Below are 20,215 nucleotides of genomic sequence, written 5' to 3' on the forward strand. Positions count from 1 at the left end.
CCATGTCGGCCACCGACAGACCTGACTCCTGCAAACAATTGGAATTGGACGCCGAATCAACAAAGTCAGGGTCAACGATTGCATCTACCAAGTCTCTTCTTCGATCTCTGCTTCCTCCTAAGCAGTCAAAAGATACTCGTGAGACGAGAAAGACGGAATCACCAACCGACACTGCGCAAGGTGAATTGAACAGGGCCGAAGCTTTAGTCTTCTGCGCGATACACAAGTAGGAAGGTACTCAACTGATCTCAAATTCCATACGACCACTTCACGACTCGTCTGGCCGCATCGAGGCCTTGTAATGCACGAAACGCTGTGCAACACATAGTGTAAATTATAACATATCTTATCCGCAACGCTACGACCTGAATTCACAGTTTTGAAACACGACACATACTCGATGAGCTATCTCCTGATCTTTTCCGACATGGTTCTGCTCACTCTGCTCACCTTGGCATATCACGCAGAGGTCTCTTCGGCTTTTTCCGCACTATGGGACTTTCGCAATATGCTGAGTCTCAATCCGGAATTTAGATCTAGACGCACCAACACGATCCTGATTGCAAACACTAAGCGTTTGCACACGAGACTTGATAATTCTTTTCCAAGCGTGCTCTTCTCCTGGCCTATCATTGACTACAGGCGCTTAGCTTGTAAGAGACCCCGCTACTTCATGGCGTGATGATCATGGCCATATTCACTGGGGGCCCCTCGCGTTCCAGGCATTTCTCGCACACCGTTTGCGACGCGCGAGGTACGTGCCTTAGGCTACAGTATTGCATCCAGTTTACATCAGGTATTTCCGTGAGACTCAATGCAGTACTAAATACATTAGCCCTGTTGCTTTCTTCCTCACTGTCTCCAGTATTCTATACCGTACGAAAGAACGCAAGTTCATTTGTTGTTCAATATCAAACACAGCATGGACCTTGTTGAAGAAAGTACTCAGTAAGTTATTTTGAAGGTGTTTAGGCTATCGTCGCCGGCAGCGCGCATGATCACGATCACTGTTGCCGTCTAATGGTCCATCGTAGCCCTTTGCGTTGAGCATAGCATTGGGCGTAATCAAGTCTTCTAGAGCCGATGATAACAAGCTCACTTTCTCAGGCTGTCAGCGTCTCCTGCCAGCGCGAGCGATATGGCTGAAGATGACCAAGTCATTATACCGGACATCGGCTTCTCGGGCGAAGAAAGGGGGGATGATGTGTTCTTCTTTGACGCTGCTGGGGAAGACACGATGTTTCGCAGCGGTAAGAAGCGATTCAAAAAGGACGGAGTGAAGATAGGAACGATCAAGACTGCACGGGGCAAAAAGATCACGAGCGCCAGTGGCCCACTCTCTCACCTGAGTACCGCCACCGAGAGCCCAAGTGAGTCTAGTAAGACACAGTCATACTGATTAGTACTTATACTTCTCAGGCAGCTATCAATCCCCTTCTTCCCAAACGCTCCATCCCTCAGTCGCGCCAACCAGTAACCGAGCGGAATCTCCATTGTTTGAACCTGAAGACGGAGAAGGTTCTGACCACGCCTTTCCTGCCCAAGAAAGTAGATTTCTCAATCGCCTGAGAACCCAAGGCCCATACAACTATCGCGTCATGGACGGACTCAAGCGCGCCAAAGCCACCAAGGCGGAGGTCGAGAACAACATCTCCGTACTCATGCCTCAGGACAAGAAGACAAGCACCCGCCCCAGCGTCGAAGAGGACCCCGAGAACATCCTCATCAAGACCCTCCGCCAAGATCAAAAGCTCCTCTGGAGCGAAATCGCCAGCCACCTCAACAAAGAGCGCCTCTCCAAAGGCGAACCGGCAACCTTCACCGACGCCGCAGCCTACAGCCGCTTCGTCCGCAACGCGCCCCGCATTGCCACCTCCGTCGGCGAGATCGGCTTCGACCCAAAGGACTACATGCACCTGCGCAACCCAAACCAGTACTCCAACGCCGAAGGAACAGGTGTTGTTAGCAAGGCGGGCAAGAAGCGCATCAAGGACTTCAACAACGCGACGGAGCTCAAGGACAACTTGCGCCATGCCGTTCCCTCAGAGGTACACGAGAATGATCTGGAGACGCCGCAGATGACGGAGCAGCTTATGGATGCGGTGGCGAAGTGTGAGCGCAACTTTTGGAAGTATGTCGCGGATGAGTTGGAGAGGGCGACTGCGAAGATGTATGATGCAGAGAAGCTTTCTGAGCGCTATCATGCTATTTGAGGTGGATGGGAAGTTTTGGCCTCTCGGATGGAGCGTAGATTAGGTGTATGGTTGGATTTGGAGGTACCGGTGTAAGCGAGACTCTCGATCGGAGTCGAAGATGAACAGTCGGTTGGTGTCATGCTAGGAGGTACCCACGACTCTGTTACTTCAGTAGTAAGTTGATCTTGGTGGTCAATTTCAAGGGTATTGAGAATGGAAAGACAGAAGTCAACACATCAGTATCTCATCTGTGTAAGCCGTTTTGCCACAGTGAAAGTCTCCTTGGTTCATCAAAAGGTGAACTCTATGCACCTTGTAATGTTCGCAAACTGATCTTGTCTATGAAACACCTATTTACATCTACAGCGACGTAGCTTTCAAGCTTTGCTCCACGCAAGCATATAAGCCTCTAGCGCAAACCCTTTGCATCTAGCATGTGAAGGTAGGCGGGCCGGGGTTGGTGTAGCTTGTAGGGATAGGGTAGTTGATGTTGATCTGGATACCCGGGTCGGTAGCCTTGTACGCGCCAGGGAACGCGACAAGGTTCGATGGCGCCTTGCTGCCGCCGCCAGTAACCTCAATTTGTGCGCAAGACAGATAAAACTGGGCTCCACCGACACTCTGAGCAGTGTGAATGGCGATGTGCTCGTTGCGCATCAGATACTTTCCAGGCGCAATGCACTGAGGGATTTTGATGTCGTAGGTGGCAGCGCCTGCGCGAAAAAATGTTAGTATATGCTAGCAGGGTAAGAGCGTTGTGAGAAACATACTCAGCCAGGTCAACTGGGAACCGAACTTGGGCTGTTCGGCGTAGATTCGGAACCAGACGGCGCCGGTTGGGTCCCAGGTGTTGATGTCTGCGCCCTCTGGTACTTTGGCAAGGTACGACTGGAAGGGACCGGGGTGATAAGCGTTCGGGTTGACGCTGACCTTTACGTTCGAGCCAGCAGCAACAGTAGTAGTCGCTGTACCTGCCCTGAGTTGGTTGCAGCGGATGTCGTTGCTTTGCACGTTGCCGACGAATCCATTGTCCTGCCAGTTCTTGGCTTGACGGACGCTAGTCCAGGCTGCGGCACCGTTGATGCTTGGAAGTGTGTCTTTGAGAGGTCAGCTTGCTTTCTTGGGTGGTGTGCAGTGCATCGGGACGTACAGTGAGCGCTGGCGACAGACGCAGTAGCTGCTAGCAAAATAACGGAAGACTTCATCTTGGCGGGGATCTTTGGCTGAACCTGGAGATGAGATGCAATGAATATGCAGTTGGTGCCGGCATATCAACATCTCCCGAGCGACATATATACTTTGTCTCTTGCCCCAGGCTGGCGCATTCGTTACGAGACACCCACCGGCAATAAGGTCGAAAGAGCCGTACCCATCGCGAAAGACCCGAACCTTGAGCGCGAATTGGTTGTAAGCGAAGGTGTACAAGACGATGTGAGTGTTGCATAGATTACGAGTGATGAAGACAATCTATTTGGGGTGGAAGGCGGCTACCAGTCGTACAACGCTAGCGAGGGATGCCGCTGCCGATTTTAATTGTGGCCAATGGCAGCACCGAGCTTGCTTGGAATGTCTAAATTGCCTACGTCAACGCCATGGATCAGGCAATATACAATTTACGAGATGCGATCACACGAGTACAGATTTCTGGCCTGTCTCTCCACATCGGGTAGACACAGCCTCAAAGACAAGGCGGTTGCCAACTCCGGATGTCGAACACCGCCAACCCTCACGGTGAGAGCTCAACATTTGCATGCTGGAGATAAAGTCTAGAAGCATCATGTACTATTTTTGCTCTATGGGAAAGACTAGAGATAGCTACATGGTAAGTGTCCCTCGGTACGCGACTTCTATACACGCTCTCTCGCCTCCGCGTCCTCACTATCGTGTCTCGCACCGTACTTGCCATCATCTGCACCAGTCACAACATTCATATCCTCGTCGGCAGCCACATCGAAGCTTCTACCTCGATACTCTGGTCCCAGAGCTGTGAGAAGGATAACGTATGCATACACGCATCCCATGAAAATGCAGATCACCAGCCCGTACTTGTAACGGGTTGTCTTGCCTTTCGGTGGAAGTGGAAACCTCTCGCCAATAGTCGCTTCGATAGTTGATGAGGCAGAAGAAGCAAGGTTTCCGAGTTGATAAGATGTACCGACGACAAAGGTGCGGAATGATCCTGGTGAGAGCTCCATAAGGTGGATTGGGATGACACCCCATGCACCCTGGACGCAGAACTGTTGGAAGAAAGCTGCGGCGATGACTGCGTTGGTGGAGACGAACGTGTAGGGATAGAGTAGAGCGCCGCCGATAACGCACATGACGACGATGCTGATACGGCGACCGAAAATGGATGAGCAATAGCCGACGACGGTACCACCGGTCATGGCGCCAAGGTTGGCGACGACTTGTGTGACTGTGACCTGATTGGAGGAGAAGTTGTACTGGTTACTCAGCATGGTCGGGTATAGGTCTTGGCTTCCGTGCGACATGAAGTTGAAGCCCGCCATGAGCAAGACAAGATACACCAACAAGAGCCAGTGACGCTTTAACGCAACCTTGCCTTCCTGAGCAAAAACCTTGGCGGCGTTGGGTTGTTCTTCGCGTATTCGCTTACGCTCGAGGTAAGCGTTCGTTTCTGGGAGGCAGAGACGGAAGATGATGAACAGGACTGGTGGGCCTGCACCAAACCAGAACAGCGGTCGCCATTCGTGACCGACAGTGTTGACGAACGCGCGTGCAAAGACGGTGGCTAGTAGGTAACCGAAAGCGTAGCCTTGTTGTAGCATACCGGAGATGATACCACGGGCCTGCTCGGGGCAGTCTTCAAGGGCTGTGACAGTGTCAGCTATCTGCATGATGCGGGGGTGGAAAGGAAGACTTACCAGTGGCAGCAGCATTTCCGTACAGTCCACCCATGGCGATACCGAACAAAGCCCTCACTCCCAAGAACTCGTTGTAGGTCGAGCAGAAACCTGTGCCTAGCTCCAACACAATGAAGAGTAGGTTGTTGATGATGAAAGGCCACTTTCTTCCGTACCGATCAGCCGCCAGACCGAAGATGATACTACCCACACTTCGCAGCATGAGAACCAATGTAATACCCCATGTGATATCCGCCTTGGTTTTACCGAAGGTTTCGGCAAGATTTTCCACGGTAAGGGAGACGGTGAAGAAGTCGAACGCGTCCCAGGTCCAGGCGACAAAAGCGACGAGGAAGAAGAGCCATTGCTGGAGATTCAGCATACGCAGGAGCGCGATGGGGTTGGCGACCTTGTCGTGGGCAGGCTTGAGAGTGGGGATGCGCGTTGCCATGTAGCGACCAGCCGACATCTTTGCGGCCGGTGGCGCGAACTCGCGCTGCTCGGTAGTATCGTATTTCTCGTCCGCCATTATGAATCGAGGACAACCCGCGGGCAACTTCAGAACGCGAAGCGTAAGGGGAAGTGCAGTCTTCTTTCTCCGAACGAGATCGACAGACTGTTGAGCTTACAAGAGCTTATAAGACACCGTGGGCGCGACGCTTTCTTTAATCCCACTAGACATGCACGCGATCATTGTTGAACCTTCCGGAAACGATATCACAGATAACCAGTGCGACCCGAGCATGCATCTTCGACATCCTCATGACGTCCCCGCAACCCCGCATGTTGACCTGCCATCCAATGGCACCCCCGCGGAGGGCGGTACGATAGACCAGAGTTGGCTAGCAGGCGACATGGGATGGAGCACACGACAGGGGCTACTGCGTGCTAAGAGTGGTCAAGAGGTCATAAGCGTCGCTTGGCTTGGAAAAGACGGCACAGCGAAGCTTTGTTGAAAGACGCCGAAAAGCTTGGTCGACGTCAAAGGCTTGGGGCGCCAACGGTCTGAATGCGCTGCACTCAGACATCCGCGGACTATTGGAGATAAGTCAGGGCTGCGGGCTCGCACTTGATACGACACTGATTGTTGATGCTGGTTGTGGAAGTTGGTCTCGCGAGCTGGTTCTAGCTCATAATGCGTACCGGTGTTGGGTCGTGAGGATGTTCCAAAGTGGAGTGCAGACGCGGTGCTGTCCCAAGGGTAGCGCGTCCGCCGGCTTATCCCCGCATCTGGGGATCTCTGAACACGGCATTCTCGAATCTTAGTCACGACAGCATTGATTGTGACTGCGAGATTGAAGCAGCCCTGCATAAGAGCGCATCTAACAATTGCATCATCTCAAATGTGATTGGAAATGGGAACCAGAAAATAGGCGTTGGGGCTAGACACCGGTTGCAGGATACCATACGCGGCCGACGCTCTGGGGGCAGATCTAGCTCCGATGTTCGCGACCGGGTCGTCGCTCGGCATAGTTGCTGGACGCCTGGCAGACTTCCAAACAGTCAGAGGTTCTGACACGGGAAACCGGAAAATGATCATGCTTTTCATATTGATACCGAGACTGCAGTTCGTTGCCCAAAGCTGAAAGGAAGATACAAGAAGTCTAATCGCAGTAAAACGCTCATACACGCCAATTCCGTAATGCAATGCTCGCGAACTCTTGTTCGTTGCGAATAGGCCAAAAGGTTACATGCGTCGTTGCAGTGACTCAAGCTCTGCTTGAGACAGCCCGGGAGCTCTCCGCTGAGCTTGCCCATTCTTCCGTGAGTCGCTCCAGTTCGGTCATGCGAAGCGCCTCCTCGACACTCTGGACAAAGTGTCTTGGACCTCCACACATCTCGATAATACCGCTCTTGTCGAATAGCTGGTAGACGGGACTGGATTCTTGCGGCACCCTGCAGAAAAAGACTCTGACATCCCGCTTCCTGTAAGACTCTACAATCTCAGCCAGGACCTGGGCGCCAGCACCATCGAGCGATGTGACACCGTGAACATCAAAGATGACGTTCTTGTTGTGTTCTGCACGGCGAACGCGCGGTAGAGCAGGGTGCGCGTTCTCCGTACCATGGTCCTCGAGGCGACGCAGACGGGTCTTCAGGTTGCCGGTGTTGGCAAATGTCAGAGGCTCGGGGATCTTGACGATCAGGCACCCTTCAATGAATTCGACATCTCCGGGGTGATGTTCCGCGTTTGAAAATTGGTTAGTAGTTCCAGGCACGCGGCCTAAAATCTGAATGCGTGGGCGAACCGAATGACGGATCAGCCGCAGGATAGAGAGACCGATACCGACACCAATACCACGTTTCAGATCCCACACGATGGTGATGAAGAAGATGAGACCCATAAGGATCAACTCTGACCAGCCACGGATCTTGAGGAAGAACTTGACATCGTGTGGTGCCTCCTCAACGAGTGAGTATGCTACGACTGAGACCATGGCGCAGAGAACGCCTTTGGGGAGGTAGTAGAAATACGGCAGCATGAAGACGGTACACAAAATAGTGATGATGGACAACAAGACTGAACTCATTGGCGTCAAACCACCAGTGGATGCATTGACCTTGGAGCGACCGTAGCCACCAAAAGCTGGAAGCGCCATGAACAGTCCACCGGTAATGTTCGCAGTACCCAGAGCGATGAGCTCACGGTTAGCGCTTAATGGCATCTGGACGCCATCCTTGGTGTGGTCACCACTGCCCAGCGACTTGGCAGCAACGGAGGACTCAAAGAAGCCCAACATAGCAATGATCAAGGCCGTGTTGATGGCGTCGGATACATACTTGAGATGCGAGGTCTCAAAAGGGAAGTGGACGGTGAATAGTTTGGCGCTGGAGTTAACCTCTCCAAGTACAGCGAGGCCTTGTTGGTCAAGGCGATATCTCCAGGTAAGCACGGCAGATAGCACGACAACGACAAATCGGTCAGGGATGTAGGCGACATTAGGGTATCGTGGTTGCAGTCGCTTCTTGAACTCTCTGCAGATTTGTTAGTGAGTCCAGCATGGAGATTGTGTCTCGCAACATACCGAAAGAACATGATGATGAAAAAGGCAGTGAAGGACATGGCACATGTGAGTCCATGGGCGCGTCCGACATTGCGAAAGAGAAAGACGACTTTGTCCAAGCAGCTGCCGTGGGACACTTGATCAGCAGCCAGTCGTGCGAGCCCCATCTGGGGAATGAGTTGGTCTACAAAGATGACTACACCGATGGCGCTGATGAAGCCTCGCAAAAAGGGTCGGCTCAAGACATTGTCCAAGAAACCAAGCCGGAAGAAGCCTGCGATAAGGATAAAGGCACCGGCCATGCACGTCACGATGCCAGCGATCTCGGCATTTCGTCTACCGTCGTTGTCGCCGGTAGTACCCTTCTTGATGTTCTCACGCACGATCTCGCCTATGAGGAGGGAGCCAGGTGCTTCGGGACCGACAATCATCTGCGGACAGGTGCCCAGCACAGCATATATGAGAGGGTTCAGGGCGAAGCTGTAGAGACCATGGACAGGCGGCAGGTGGGCGAGGTTGGAGGCATAGGAGAGAGCCATGGGGATGTAGAACGAGGCCATGGTGATGGCTGCGATGAGGTCGCCCTTGAAGTAGCGCCACTTGTACTGCTGCGTCCAGTTGAGGACAGGAATGTAGTACTTGAGGTACATCATGCGCTTGTCCTTGATGCCGTGGCGCTCAGCGAGCCAGCGCGTCGTGCTCATCTTCTGCCCGTTCCCCTTGTTCAGCACGCCGTCTGCAAAGGCATCGCCCAGGATAGCGTGTGCCTCGTCGGGCGCATCGCCCTCTGCCGTCTCGCGGATGCCAGGAAAGGTGCCGCCGAAACTCTGCTCTGAGTGGATGCTACCCGCGAAGCTGCCATAGTTGCGATGTGCCGCCGGCCTTCCCTCGGCCCGGTTGAAGGTGCCCCAGTCCTGCTGGTTCAGCAAGCGCGTGCGCACCGTGGGCTCGAGGTCGATCTCGATGATGCCGCCGGGGGGAGCGACTTCCTCATGGGTTGAATGTACTGACGTCGCATCCGTCGTCGGATGGATGCCGTCGGTGGAGAACTCGAGGTCGTGGGGCGCGGCGCTGCTCGACGGCTGGGGCTCGTCGTCGTCGTGATAGCGGCGGGGACGCATGGTTTCCTCGGGCGAGCTGGACCTGTCCGAGGGCGCATGAGCCTGGCGGAGCTGGCTGGGCGTCGAAGGCGCGTGTGCGTGCCGGGCACTTGCATTGGAGGAGTCGCGCGAATGTGAAGCCATACTGCGCGATAGTGATAGTGATATCGAGGTGCAAGCACCAGCGAATCGGAGGCGAGGTAATAGCCGTACTATGGACGGCGACGCGAGTGCGAGCAGCTTTTCGCAGCAGCAACCATAGCGCTCCCGAGGCAGAACAGACGAGAGAAAAGCATGGACGTCGTGGTGCAGCGTATTTTCCACGCCGGCAGAGGATCCTCCTAGCTTGCTCATTCCAGCACCGCCGGCCGTCGAGCAATGCACGTGCGAGACGCTGCAATGTCATCCAGACCGCCGCCCCACTACTGGTCAGATATGTCTCAAGCCTCACGTCGCGGCTGTGGCTATGTCATCGGACGTCTCTATGGCCCAACGGTGCAGCCCTGCAGTAGCGCCGTTCTCGGAGCTCGAATTTGGAGCCCTGGCGAAAAAGGCCATGGAGTCATCGTGGGCTTCAGTCCGCGCCGATTATTCCCCACACTCCGAGATCCGATACCTCATAAGTAGAGCACATCTAGAGACGGCATTGAATTGAGCACTCTTTTTAAACATCCAAAGACCTGCAGTCATCTACCACACACCATGTCGTTCCCTACACTACACGCCCGCGCAGAGGCCAAACCGCTTGAGCACCGTTCGTGGTGAGTACACTAGACCGTTTCCATGTATATACTGTACTAATAGAATTGCAGCCTCACTCCTACTACCACCAAGAAGCTGCTCGATGCTGGCTACCCCGTCGTCGTCGAGCGGTCGCCCAAGGACCCTAACTACGCCCGCATCTTCAAGGACGAGGAGTTTGAGCAGGCAGGCGCGACCCTCATCGAGGAAGGCGCATACAAGAACGCGCCCAAGGATGACCGCATCATCATCGGACTGAAGGAGCTACCTGAAGACAAGTTCCCGCTCGAGCACACCTTCGTACACTTTGCGCATTGCTACAAGCAGCAGGGCGGCTGGGAGAACGTCCTCGCCAGGTTCCCCCGTGGTGGAGGCACCCTGTACGACCTCGAGTTCCTGCAGGATGAATCAGGCAGGCGCGTTGCGGCCTTTGGCTACCACGCGGGTTTCGTCGGCGCTGCCCTGGCCATCAAGGTTAGCCCACCCGACTACTATTCTGCCGTCATACTGACACATGCTAGACCTGGGCATGGCAACTCACCCACCCCAAAGGCGAGCCTCTTCCCGGCCTAGAAACCTTCACCGAAGGACGGGGATACTACAACAACGAGAGCGAGCTGATCGCCCAGCTCAAGGAAGATGTTGCCGCTGGTGAGAAGGTTGCTGGTCACAAGCCCACCAGTCTGGTCCTGGGTGCCCTCGGACGATGCGGCTCTGGCGCTGTCGACCTGCTGGAGAAGATTGGCTGCCCAGAGATCAAGAAGTGGGATCTGGCTGAGACCAAGGAGCGCGACGGCCCCTACCCCGAGATCGTCGAGTCTGACATCTTCGTCAACTGCATCTACCTCTCCAAGCCCATCCCGCCCTTTGTGAACAAGGAGAGCCTCAAGTCACCAACCCGCAGGCTTAGCGTCGTCTGCGATGTCTCATGCGACACCACCAACCCACACAACCCCATTCCCATCTACGATATTAACACCACCTTCGACAAGCCCACAGTCGAGGTCTCTGTTGAGGGTGACGGCCCTAGGTTGTCCGTCATCTCCATCGACCACCTTCCGTCTGCGCTACCCCGCGAGTCATCAGAGGCCTTCAGCAACGCTCTGCTGCCCAGCCTCATGGCACTCAAGGACCGAGCATCTACACCAGTATGGCAAGGCGCAGAGAAGCTGTTCCAGGAGAAGGTCCAGACTCTGCCTGGCGGTATTCCCAAGAAGGAAGTATAAGATTTCTCGCGTGTAGCAACCTCGATGCTGATATGAAGTTACGAAATGAAGCATAGAAATGAATCACCATATGCATGGCACAGCCAACAGCATCCTTACTGGTCCCGTCAGTTCATTGATGATCACTGTGCTTATGAAACCCACATTTCACGAAGTCTTGTCAAATTTGTTACAAGGACTACGACGAGGCTATTTCTATTCAACGGATCGGTCATGGGTTATACAGGCGTTCCTACGAGCCTCCACTTGTCAGCAGAGACGATGAAATACGAGCCACCACTGCAATGGGCTCCCCGCAAAGAACAGATGCGTATAGGAACACGTCGTCTTCTGTAGTAAGAGTCGCCGGAGAGGTTGTCTGATTGACTTCGTGATCGTAGCTGAGTGCACTAGTTTCCCGCCTTTGCGGCGCCAATGCGATCCATGCATCATGCACCTGGTGGCACATTAATCACACTACTTGAGTTATCTGAGAAGTCCTTGTACCATGCTTTATAGTTCATGTCTTCTTTGTGAAAGCATGCCTACAATGTACGTCGATTACCCACGATGGCTCTGTTTGATCGGAGCCTTGGCAAGTAAGACAGCCTGACGCGTCATATGAGGATCGACACGCGAGTAAGACCGGGACGGCCCTCGTCAACAACGTGCTCCTCATGCCGAGACACACTCTATCGACAAATCGCGGCGCGCAAAGAGCGAGATAATGGCAAATCGCCTCTTCAACATCCGTGTGAGTGCTTGCAATGCGCTGCAGACCGGGTGTAATGTTCGCGCGGCCAACCGTGTCAGAAGCGCTCTCACCGCTGCCCAAAATGTCTGTATCTTCTCCGACGTCAGACGCGACGAACCTCTTATCTCATTCCAAACGATATCGAACCACCAATACAATTTCATGAGAGTGGCTTGCATGTAGATTGGATCGATCATGACGACAACTGTAAGTGTAAAGCGCCTGCCCTCGCGGTCATGCTAGAAGAGCCGACTACCACGGCATGAACATGAACTGCCATCGCGGGATGCACAGCCGAATGGCTCTTCAAACACCCGTCTCTTCTTTTCGACTTTGGCGACCAATAATTAGAGGGCGGCTGCTTGTTTCCTATTTTGAAACATCAGTCTGACTACACCAACACCTTTTGGAACCTAAAAAAAAATTAAACCTAAACACCCGTCTAGGCGTTGCGGCATGTCAGATTGACTCGGCCCTAATCAAGCCACCAAAGGAACGACTTATAACACCGTCTTACCTCATCTTCAAACATGGACCTGTCATCTCATCCGTCCACGTTTCCCACACCAACCTGGTTCTTCCAAGTATCTCAATCATACAACCTCAGTAGCAAGATACGCGCTCGCGTTGTTACCATGTGGAATCGGCTTCGCTCCTCCTTCGGCTTCCTAAGACCGCCAGAGTCCATGCATCGATACATGCCTGTCGGCCAGGTCTCCGCGACACGCTCCCGCACCCGTCTCGCAATCATAACGACAGCCTGCATCATCATCGCTCTCGCTATCCTCTCAATATCTACTCATCCCCTGGAGAAGGCGAGGCAGTATGGGATACTCAAGTCTAGCGAGGCGTCCATGCATGCCCCCATACCCAGTATCGTACATTATGTGCAAATAAAAAAGGACGCAACATCAACCCTGAGATTCCCGTTCTCAAGCTTCCTGACCATGTGCGCCGCAGTCATGTACATTGAACCAACGCAGATCTACATGCACACCGACTTCAACGACTCCGAGATTAGGAATGCTAGCGAGCACGGTGACCGGTGGACCAAGGCAGTCCTCAACACCTTCGCAAACATCACCACCTGGAACCGAGTAGATGTGCCCAACTTTGCCGGCCAGAACCAGGACCAGGAAATCTCCGCCATCCAGCACAAGTCAGACTTCATCCGCTGGGAGGCCATCGCGAAGATTGGCGGGATCTATATGGACTGGGACGTTGTGCCTCTACGATCTTTGACGCCCCTGCTCAACGCTGGCTTTGCCTTTATCGGCGGCCGACATTATGGCGGCGCCCGTGAAGGCGGTGGCATCAACGGCACCATCAACAACGGTGTCTTCTTGACCAAGCCAAACAGCACAATGGCGCGAATCGTCGTGCGCGAGCAACATGCCGGCTTCGACGGTAGATGGGAAGCAAATCTACAGAGCATGACCAGGATCGCCGAGCGTCTCGTCCCAATCCCGAACGAAGTCCTGATACTTGACCGCACCGCTTTTGCCCCCACACACTGGTTCAAAGAGAGCACTGACCCTCTCTTCAAACCCAACGAAGGCAATCCATCGCCTGTTCCCCAACTCATCAACTCTACCGACCCAATGGAGCTGTACGACAATGCTATCGCGAACAGACGAAGACGTGCGCAGTGGGAAATGGACTTTTCTTCGACATACATGCTCCATGGATTCGCTATGCATGAGTACTACAAGTATATCAACCCGAGCACTATCTTGAGCAGGACCAGCAACTTTGGAGTTGCGACATACGATATCGCGAGACATATGGTGGACCAGGGTTACATCAGCGGAAACGAACGGGATGACCGCGCCGAATCATGACAGGTACATACCGACTTGTATTGTAGATTTCATTACCTTCCTGTATAATAGACATGGTCGTGGCCTGTAGCCACCAGATCCAGATCGCTTAGCGAAAGCATTATAGACTCTTACAACCGATTCATCTATCCGCTTTACTTGTAGAGCCACACCATCGCTGCGAAACTGCATCTGTTCATAGGCTTAAAACCCCGCACATCTATTTCAGAGGGCTATACCTTTTTACGCATGTAATAGTCTGTTCTTACGTACAACGAGGTTACTGCAATGCGCTTGCATATCGGCCTTATAACGCGACAGTAGACACACCTTGTTAAATTGTGAATTAAGGCGCGCATGTAATACCTAAAATTATACACATATATACAGGCGTAGCTAGAGAGCTTATTTAGGTAATAAAATACAGCGTAGAGATATAGATATAGTTATTACATAACTAGAAAAGTAGTATACTATAGTTTATTAGCAAACTAACAATTCTACAGCAAGCTAGTCTAAAAAGAGCAAGGTCTGTTGCTAGTACATAAAAAGTTATATTTCTAAAAGGTACAAAATCTTACGATTAAAGGTGTAAGCGTTAGGCAGGCTAAGGCTTAGGCTCTTAGCGCTACTACTTCTAGCGTAGTAGTTAAAGCTTTTAAAATTTAAGCTAGTAAGGTAAATATTCTATAAATACTAACGTCTACCTATAGTAGAGAGAATTATAATATAATTATATATTCTTAATAGCTTATAACTAACTAAACTATAGATTATAAGTAATAAAATACTAAAATATTTAGTAAGTAAAATTATACTTCTACTATATATACGCTTTTCTTTATTCTTATTCTACTACTTAAAGTAAATTAGAGATCTAAAAACTTATTAAAGATATAAATAGCAGCTTAAATCTAATACTAAAGCTATACTAATACGTATATTAGATAAGCTCTTAACTACGTCTCTACTTACGCTTCTTTTATAAGTTCTTCTAGCGTTAGTAAGTCTAAAACTAATCTTATTACTAGTTATATTATCTTACTACCTCTATATTTATATTAATTATTTTCTTATAACACGTTATATTACTTACTAAAGCTTTTATAGATTACTCTAAAGCTACTACTAAAAAAAAGCTCTTAGTTAGGCTGTCTTAGTAATTATTATATAGACTATTATTAAAGCTATTATAGAAGCTATTATTAGAGCTCTTAAGGCTTACCTTACCTATTCTTCTATATTATGTTCTAAGACTATTAATACTATTATACTACTATAAAAGCTCTTAATAAGTAGACTAAGATCTTTCATAGTCTTCTATTATAGCTAAGCCTTTAAGCACCTTACTACTAATATATAAAAGTTCTTTTTTAGACTACGCTCTATTAATATAGAAGATTAAAATAGGTATTATATTACTAGCGTTACTTTCTCTATTTAGAGTAATCTTATTTTATTAATTATTCACGCTATCTATACCTATAACTTTATATATAAGATTAGGCTATAGATAGCTCTACTTATAAAGATAAAAGTAGCTATTATATACTAGCGTAGAGCGTTTATTAGAATTCTTAGCTAGAGTAATAATAAATAGACTAAAGAGAATAAAGTTTTTAAGGTCTACCTCTAGTATAATAATACTATTAAATAGATAGTAGCTATATTAGTATTTTACTATTATAGTTGCTCTTAAGAACTAAGCTATAATAGAGTAGTTATTTTTATTAGCTACTTAAAGCGTTTTAGATTAATAGCTAAAGATTAAATATAGTAAGGCGTTAATAGTGTAGACGTTACTTAATGTAAAGTTTCTCTCTTAGTAAGGCCTTAAAAGAAATTAGTTGTTAGTCTATAACTAAATAGATTAATATCTTAAAATCTTAAAACCTTCTAGTAGTTCTAAGACAACCTAGAAGCTAGACGTCTTTTAACGTCTTTTTACTGAATAAAGTCTATAAAATTAAGTATAAGGCACTAAGTATACTATAGTATATTAATAGGTTTAGTGCTTTATTATTGGGTTCTAGCTCTAAAGAATCTAGACTAACTTAGTACTAGCTATAAATATTCTATAATTACTATTATAGCTTAGTAGTAATTTATTTTTAGTCTTTTTAAAATAATATACTTAATTATAGTCTAATATTATATATATAGTTATAGTAGTAAATAAGTATACTTAGAGTTAACTATTTAGTTTATTAGATATCTTTTACTACACTAGTCTAAATCGGGTGCTTTTTAGACCGTTAAAACGCGAAGAATTAGAGCTTTCTAACAACCCAAGAATTACCCAATTTAGACTAGTGTAGCAAAGGTTATAGCAAAAAAAAGAGGAAAAAAGAGGGTATTCCTAAGAGGTATACCTAACTTAGGTTAAGAAGCTTAGGTTATTAAATAACTTTTGCTACGCTAGTCTAAATTAGATAATCTTTAGCTTATTAGAAAGCTAGGAGTTAGAGCTCTCTAAAACACTAAGAACTACTCTATTTAGACTAGCGTAGCGAAAGTTAGTAGTAAAAAAAGAAAAAGAGAAGTATATCTATTTACTACTACATATATAGTATTTAAATGACTTTGTTATTTAATATTAGAATTACTCTACCTTATAATACTGTTATATAAACTATTGAAATTTTATAAGCTTTAAAGTAGATCTCTTTAGTATAATATAATATAGTAGTAAGTAAGCTATATTATTCTTATTAGTAAACTAATATCTTTATAGTATAAGCTAGTCTAATAAAAGTAATATCTATTACTAGAATATAAGAGAAAATATCTTTAAAAAATTTAAAATTTTATTCTTAGAGGTATAAGCGTAAAGTAAACTAAGACTTAGATCTTTAGTACTACTATCGTTAGTATAGTTAAGAATTTTAGAATTTAAAGTAGTAAAGTAACTATTTCATAAATACTAATATTTAGCTATAGTAGAAAGAATTATAATAGAATTGTATATTTTAAATAAATTATAATAGATAAAGTAGTACATTATAAAGTAATAGAATACTAAAATATTTAGTAAATAAAATTAGTTTTCTATATATATACTCTTTATTCTTTATTTCTATCTTTATTTTAATTTCGATTTTAATTTTATAGCTTCTAGTAAATTAGAGATTTAAAATTAATAAAAGATATAAATAGAAGCTTAAATCTAATACTAAAGCTATACTAATGTATGCTAAATAATCTCTTAATTATATCTTTTATATCTCTTTTATAAGTTCTTTTAGTAGTAGTATATTTTAAGCTAATCTTATTACTACTTTTATTATTTCTTTCTATACTTACATTAATTATATTTTTATACTATATTATATTACTTATTGAAGCTTCTATAAACTACTTTAAGACTACTACTAAATAGAATACTTTTAGTTAGACTATCTTAGTAATTATTATATTAATAATTATTAAAGCTTTAATAAAAGCTATTATTAAAGCTCTTTAAATTTACTTTACTTATTTTATAGTATATTCTAGAACTACTAACACTATAAATACTATTAATACTATTAAGATTATTATACTACTACTATAGAAGCTTCTAATATATTAAGTTAAACTTTTAAAAGTTTTATATTTTAGTAAAGCTTTTAAGTAACTTACTAGTAATATATGGAAGTATTAATAAGCTATACTTACTTTTAGAAAAAAAAAATAGTTATTATATTACTAGTATTACTTTTTATATCTAGGGTAATCTATTAATTATCTATACTATTTATACTTATAACTTTATATATAAGATTAAGCTTCAAATAGCTTTACTTATAGAGATAAAAGTAGCTATTATATAGTAGCGTAAAGTATCTATAAGAATTCTTAGCTAAATAGTAATAAATAGACTAAAAGAGATAAGTTATTTAAGATTTATCTTTAATATAATTATACTATTAAATAAATAGTAGCTATATTAGTATTCTACTATTAAAATTACTCTTAAGAACTAGAAAGTAGTTATTTTTATTAGCTTAAGTAATATTGTATTAATAGCTAAAGATTCAATATAGTAATATATCAATAATATAAGCGTTACTTAATATAAAGTTTTTTCTCTTAGTGGAGTCTTAAAGATACTATACGATTAGTCTATAAATAAGGCTTAGTACTAATAGTAATATTTACTAGAAATATCAGAATATTGAAATCTTCTAGTAGTTCTAGAATAACTTTAAAACCTAGACGTTTTGTAATATCTTTTTACTAATTAGAGTCTATATAATTAGTTCTTAGACACTATAATATTATTTTTTATACGTAATAAATAACAACTAAAAGAAATTAGCTTCTTTAGCTTTAAAAGTAGTAATACTTTATACTAAAAAACTTAAAAATCTATTAAAGGTTTGTTTTTTAGATATCACTAACTTAGCTTTAATGATTAAAATAGTAAAATACTAACTAGACTTAGTTTAGAGTATAAAGTACTTCTAAGTCACTACTTTATATATAAGATAAATACTACTTACTATACTCAAACTTTAAAAAGTAAGTTTTAGTTAAATTTAAAAGCTTTATGCTTTAAGAACTAAAAAATATATATTATATATTACTACTTATAGTATAACTACTAAGTCTATAATTATTAAGATATTTTTAAAAACGTTTTTTTCCTTAAGTATATAAAAAATAGCTTCACTATAAGATTTTCCAATAAAACTACTTACTTTATACGAAATATTAACTTCTAAAACCTGATAAAGCTTAAAGTATTTTAGATACTTACATAAAAAATTCTAAAGTGGTTATACTAAAAATACTTAGTTCTATGTTATTACTATAGCTAGATAGATTATTAATAATTAAAGATTGAAAAGTATATTTTAATTAAGTACTACTTAAGAAAGTTAAAATAAGATTTCTAACTATATACTTAAGAGCTAAGTAGTTATATATTAATAATTATATAATCATAACTTAACTTTAATTTAAATATATTTTTTAGAGTAGTAATAGTATTAATATACTTTACTTATTCTAGTTCTATTAGATTTACTATGATTGGTATGGTTTAGTAGAGTTTAAGCTTAAGAATCTAGAGTATAGTAGTAAATAAAAGCCTAATTAAGCGCTTAATTATACACAATACTTATAGTAGTAAGTTTTTATTTCTTTAAATATAGTCTAGTAGCTAAGAAATTACTCTAATTAAATTTATAATTAATTTATTATACTTTAAAATAAAGCTAATAGCTGTAAAAATTCAAATACTAAATATATAAAAGATACCTTTACTAGTAAGAATTATGCTTCTAATCTTGCTTAAGTAAGAATAACAGTATGAATAATAGCTTAATAAGCTTTACTAGCTATTTATAAAAATATTTACATAGACTGGAGTTAGAGACTTTGTTAAAAGTACTAAGTTTTCTTTTTTTTCCTTGTTTTTTACTATTTTAATTTACTCTTTATATTATTAAGATACTTAAGCTTTTGAACTAAGAAGCTACTTAGTTAATTTTTTTATTTACTTAAAACTTACTACTTTTAAGGTTTATACTTTTAAGCTTTATATCTAAATTTTTATCTTACTTAAGACTTTACTCTACCTACTTTTCTATTCTTTTTATTACTATAGTAAGTTTATACTTCTAAACTTAGATTAATAGCTAACTATTATAAGTTAGTTTAAGAATCTAACTTCTAACTCTAATAATAGCGTCTTAAATAATAATTCTAGTAGTAGTAATTATAATATATATATAGTAGTACTTAGCGTAATAGCGCTTGTTATAATAGTATCTAATATACTAGTACTTAGCTTCTACTATATAATTAGCTTCTATTAGCTATTAATTAATATCTACTACTTTTTTCTATAATAGTAACCTAAGCTTATAATCTATTTACTTAGTCTATACATGTACTAGTAACTTAAAGTTTTATAAAGAATAATAATACTCATTCTTGAAGTTAGAGAGTAGTTATAATTGCGTAATTATAGACACGTAATTGCTTAGCTCTTAGATATATAGCTAGAGATTTTATTTTAACTTTCTTTAGTAGTAAAATAGTTATAATATACTTAATTATCTCTAATACTTAATTATCTCTCTAGCTCTAATAGTTATAAGCCTAGCTACTTAATTATAGAACTAATTCTTACTATATATTAAAGCCTACTAGAAGATAGATTACTTAATCTTATTTTACTCTACTTTTTCCAATATTCTATAATTGGAACTTCTACGTAATTATAATTACTACTTATCTCTCTATCTATAACTATATCTATTTTAGTGTAATTCTATATATTTATTAACTTTATTATAATACTAACTCTATAAATATAAGTAATTATAATATAGCTATTATAGCTATAAGTATAATTCTTAAAAAGTAATTAGATTAGTATACCTAGTTTACGCTTTTTAAGTCATTCTATAATAAGAAGAGTATCTAAAAAAAGATTAATTCTAATTTTCTAGATATTAAATATATAAACTTTAATAATCCTAAGTTTTTTAATACTTTTTTTCTAAAGCTTATAAAGCTAGCTAATCTTATTATAAACTT

The 20,215-nt window shown here is 43.8% G+C and overlaps 7 protein-coding genes across 7 annotated transcripts; 4 read left to right on the forward strand and 3 right to left on the reverse strand.

The window, feature by feature from the left end:
• Nucleotides 1–1,138: 1,138 nt before the first annotated feature.
• Nucleotides 1,139–1,569, forward strand: J4E90_008531 (uncharacterized protein; the record flags this gene model as incomplete). Its single annotated transcript, XM_051438055.1, has 2 exons — nucleotides 1,139–1,370; nucleotides 1,424–1,569. The coding sequence occupies 2 exons, from the start codon at nucleotides 1,139–1,141 to the stop codon at nucleotides 1,567–1,569; spliced, it is 378 nt and encodes a 125-aa protein (XP_051288054.1).
• A 29-nt stretch (nucleotides 1,570–1,598) lies between these two features.
• J4E90_008532 (uncharacterized protein) lies at nucleotides 1,599–2,213 on the forward strand (the record flags this gene model as incomplete). The annotated part of the gene is made up of 1 exon (XM_051438056.1): nucleotides 1,599–2,213. One exon carries the CDS (start codon nucleotides 1,599–1,601, stop codon nucleotides 2,211–2,213), a length of 615 nt encoding a protein of 204 aa, XP_051288055.1.
• A 411-nt stretch (nucleotides 2,214–2,624) lies between these two features.
• Nucleotides 2,625–3,400, reverse strand: J4E90_008533 (uncharacterized protein; the record flags this gene model as incomplete). The annotated part of the gene is made up of 3 exons (XM_051438057.1): nucleotides 2,625–2,908; nucleotides 2,966–3,292; nucleotides 3,346–3,400. 3 exons carry the CDS (start codon nucleotides 3,398–3,400, stop codon nucleotides 2,625–2,627), a joined length of 666 nt encoding a protein of 221 aa, XP_051288056.1.
• Nucleotides 3,401–4,042: 642 nt separating this feature from the next.
• On the reverse strand, nucleotides 4,043–5,588 carry J4E90_008534 (uncharacterized protein; the record flags this gene model as incomplete). Its single annotated transcript, XM_051438058.1, has 2 exons — nucleotides 4,043–5,028; nucleotides 5,081–5,588. 2 exons carry the CDS (start codon nucleotides 5,586–5,588, stop codon nucleotides 4,043–4,045), a joined length of 1,494 nt encoding a protein of 497 aa, XP_051288057.1.
• Nucleotides 5,589–6,768: 1,180 nt separating this feature from the next.
• J4E90_008535 (uncharacterized protein) lies at nucleotides 6,769–9,308 on the reverse strand (the record flags this gene model as incomplete). The annotated part of the gene is made up of 2 exons (XM_051438059.1): nucleotides 6,769–8,035; nucleotides 8,086–9,308. 2 exons carry the CDS (start codon nucleotides 9,306–9,308, stop codon nucleotides 6,769–6,771), a joined length of 2,490 nt encoding a protein of 829 aa, XP_051288058.1.
• Nucleotides 9,309–9,866: 558 nt separating this feature from the next.
• On the forward strand, nucleotides 9,867–11,131 carry LYS5 (holo-[acyl-carrier-protein] synthase; the record flags this gene model as incomplete). The annotated part of the gene is made up of 3 exons (XM_051438060.1): nucleotides 9,867–9,925; nucleotides 9,977–10,379; nucleotides 10,427–11,131. The coding sequence occupies 3 exons, from the start codon at nucleotides 9,867–9,869 to the stop codon at nucleotides 11,129–11,131; spliced, it is 1,167 nt and encodes a 388-aa protein (XP_051288059.1).
• A 1,368-nt stretch (nucleotides 11,132–12,499) lies between these two features.
• J4E90_008537 (uncharacterized protein) lies at nucleotides 12,500–13,705 on the forward strand (the record flags this gene model as incomplete). Its single annotated transcript, XM_051438061.1, has 1 exon — nucleotides 12,500–13,705. One exon carries the CDS (start codon nucleotides 12,500–12,502, stop codon nucleotides 13,703–13,705), a length of 1,206 nt encoding a protein of 401 aa, XP_051288060.1.
• Between the last annotated feature and the right edge of the window lie 6,510 nt (nucleotides 13,706–20,215).

The sequence above is a fragment of the Alternaria incomplexa genome (assembly GCF_024043165.1).
Source record: "Alternaria incomplexa strain BMP 0042 chromosome Unknown scaffold_13, whole genome shotgun sequence".
NCBI classification, from domain to species: Eukaryota; Fungi; Ascomycota; class Dothideomycetes; order Pleosporales; family Pleosporaceae; genus Alternaria; species Alternaria incomplexa.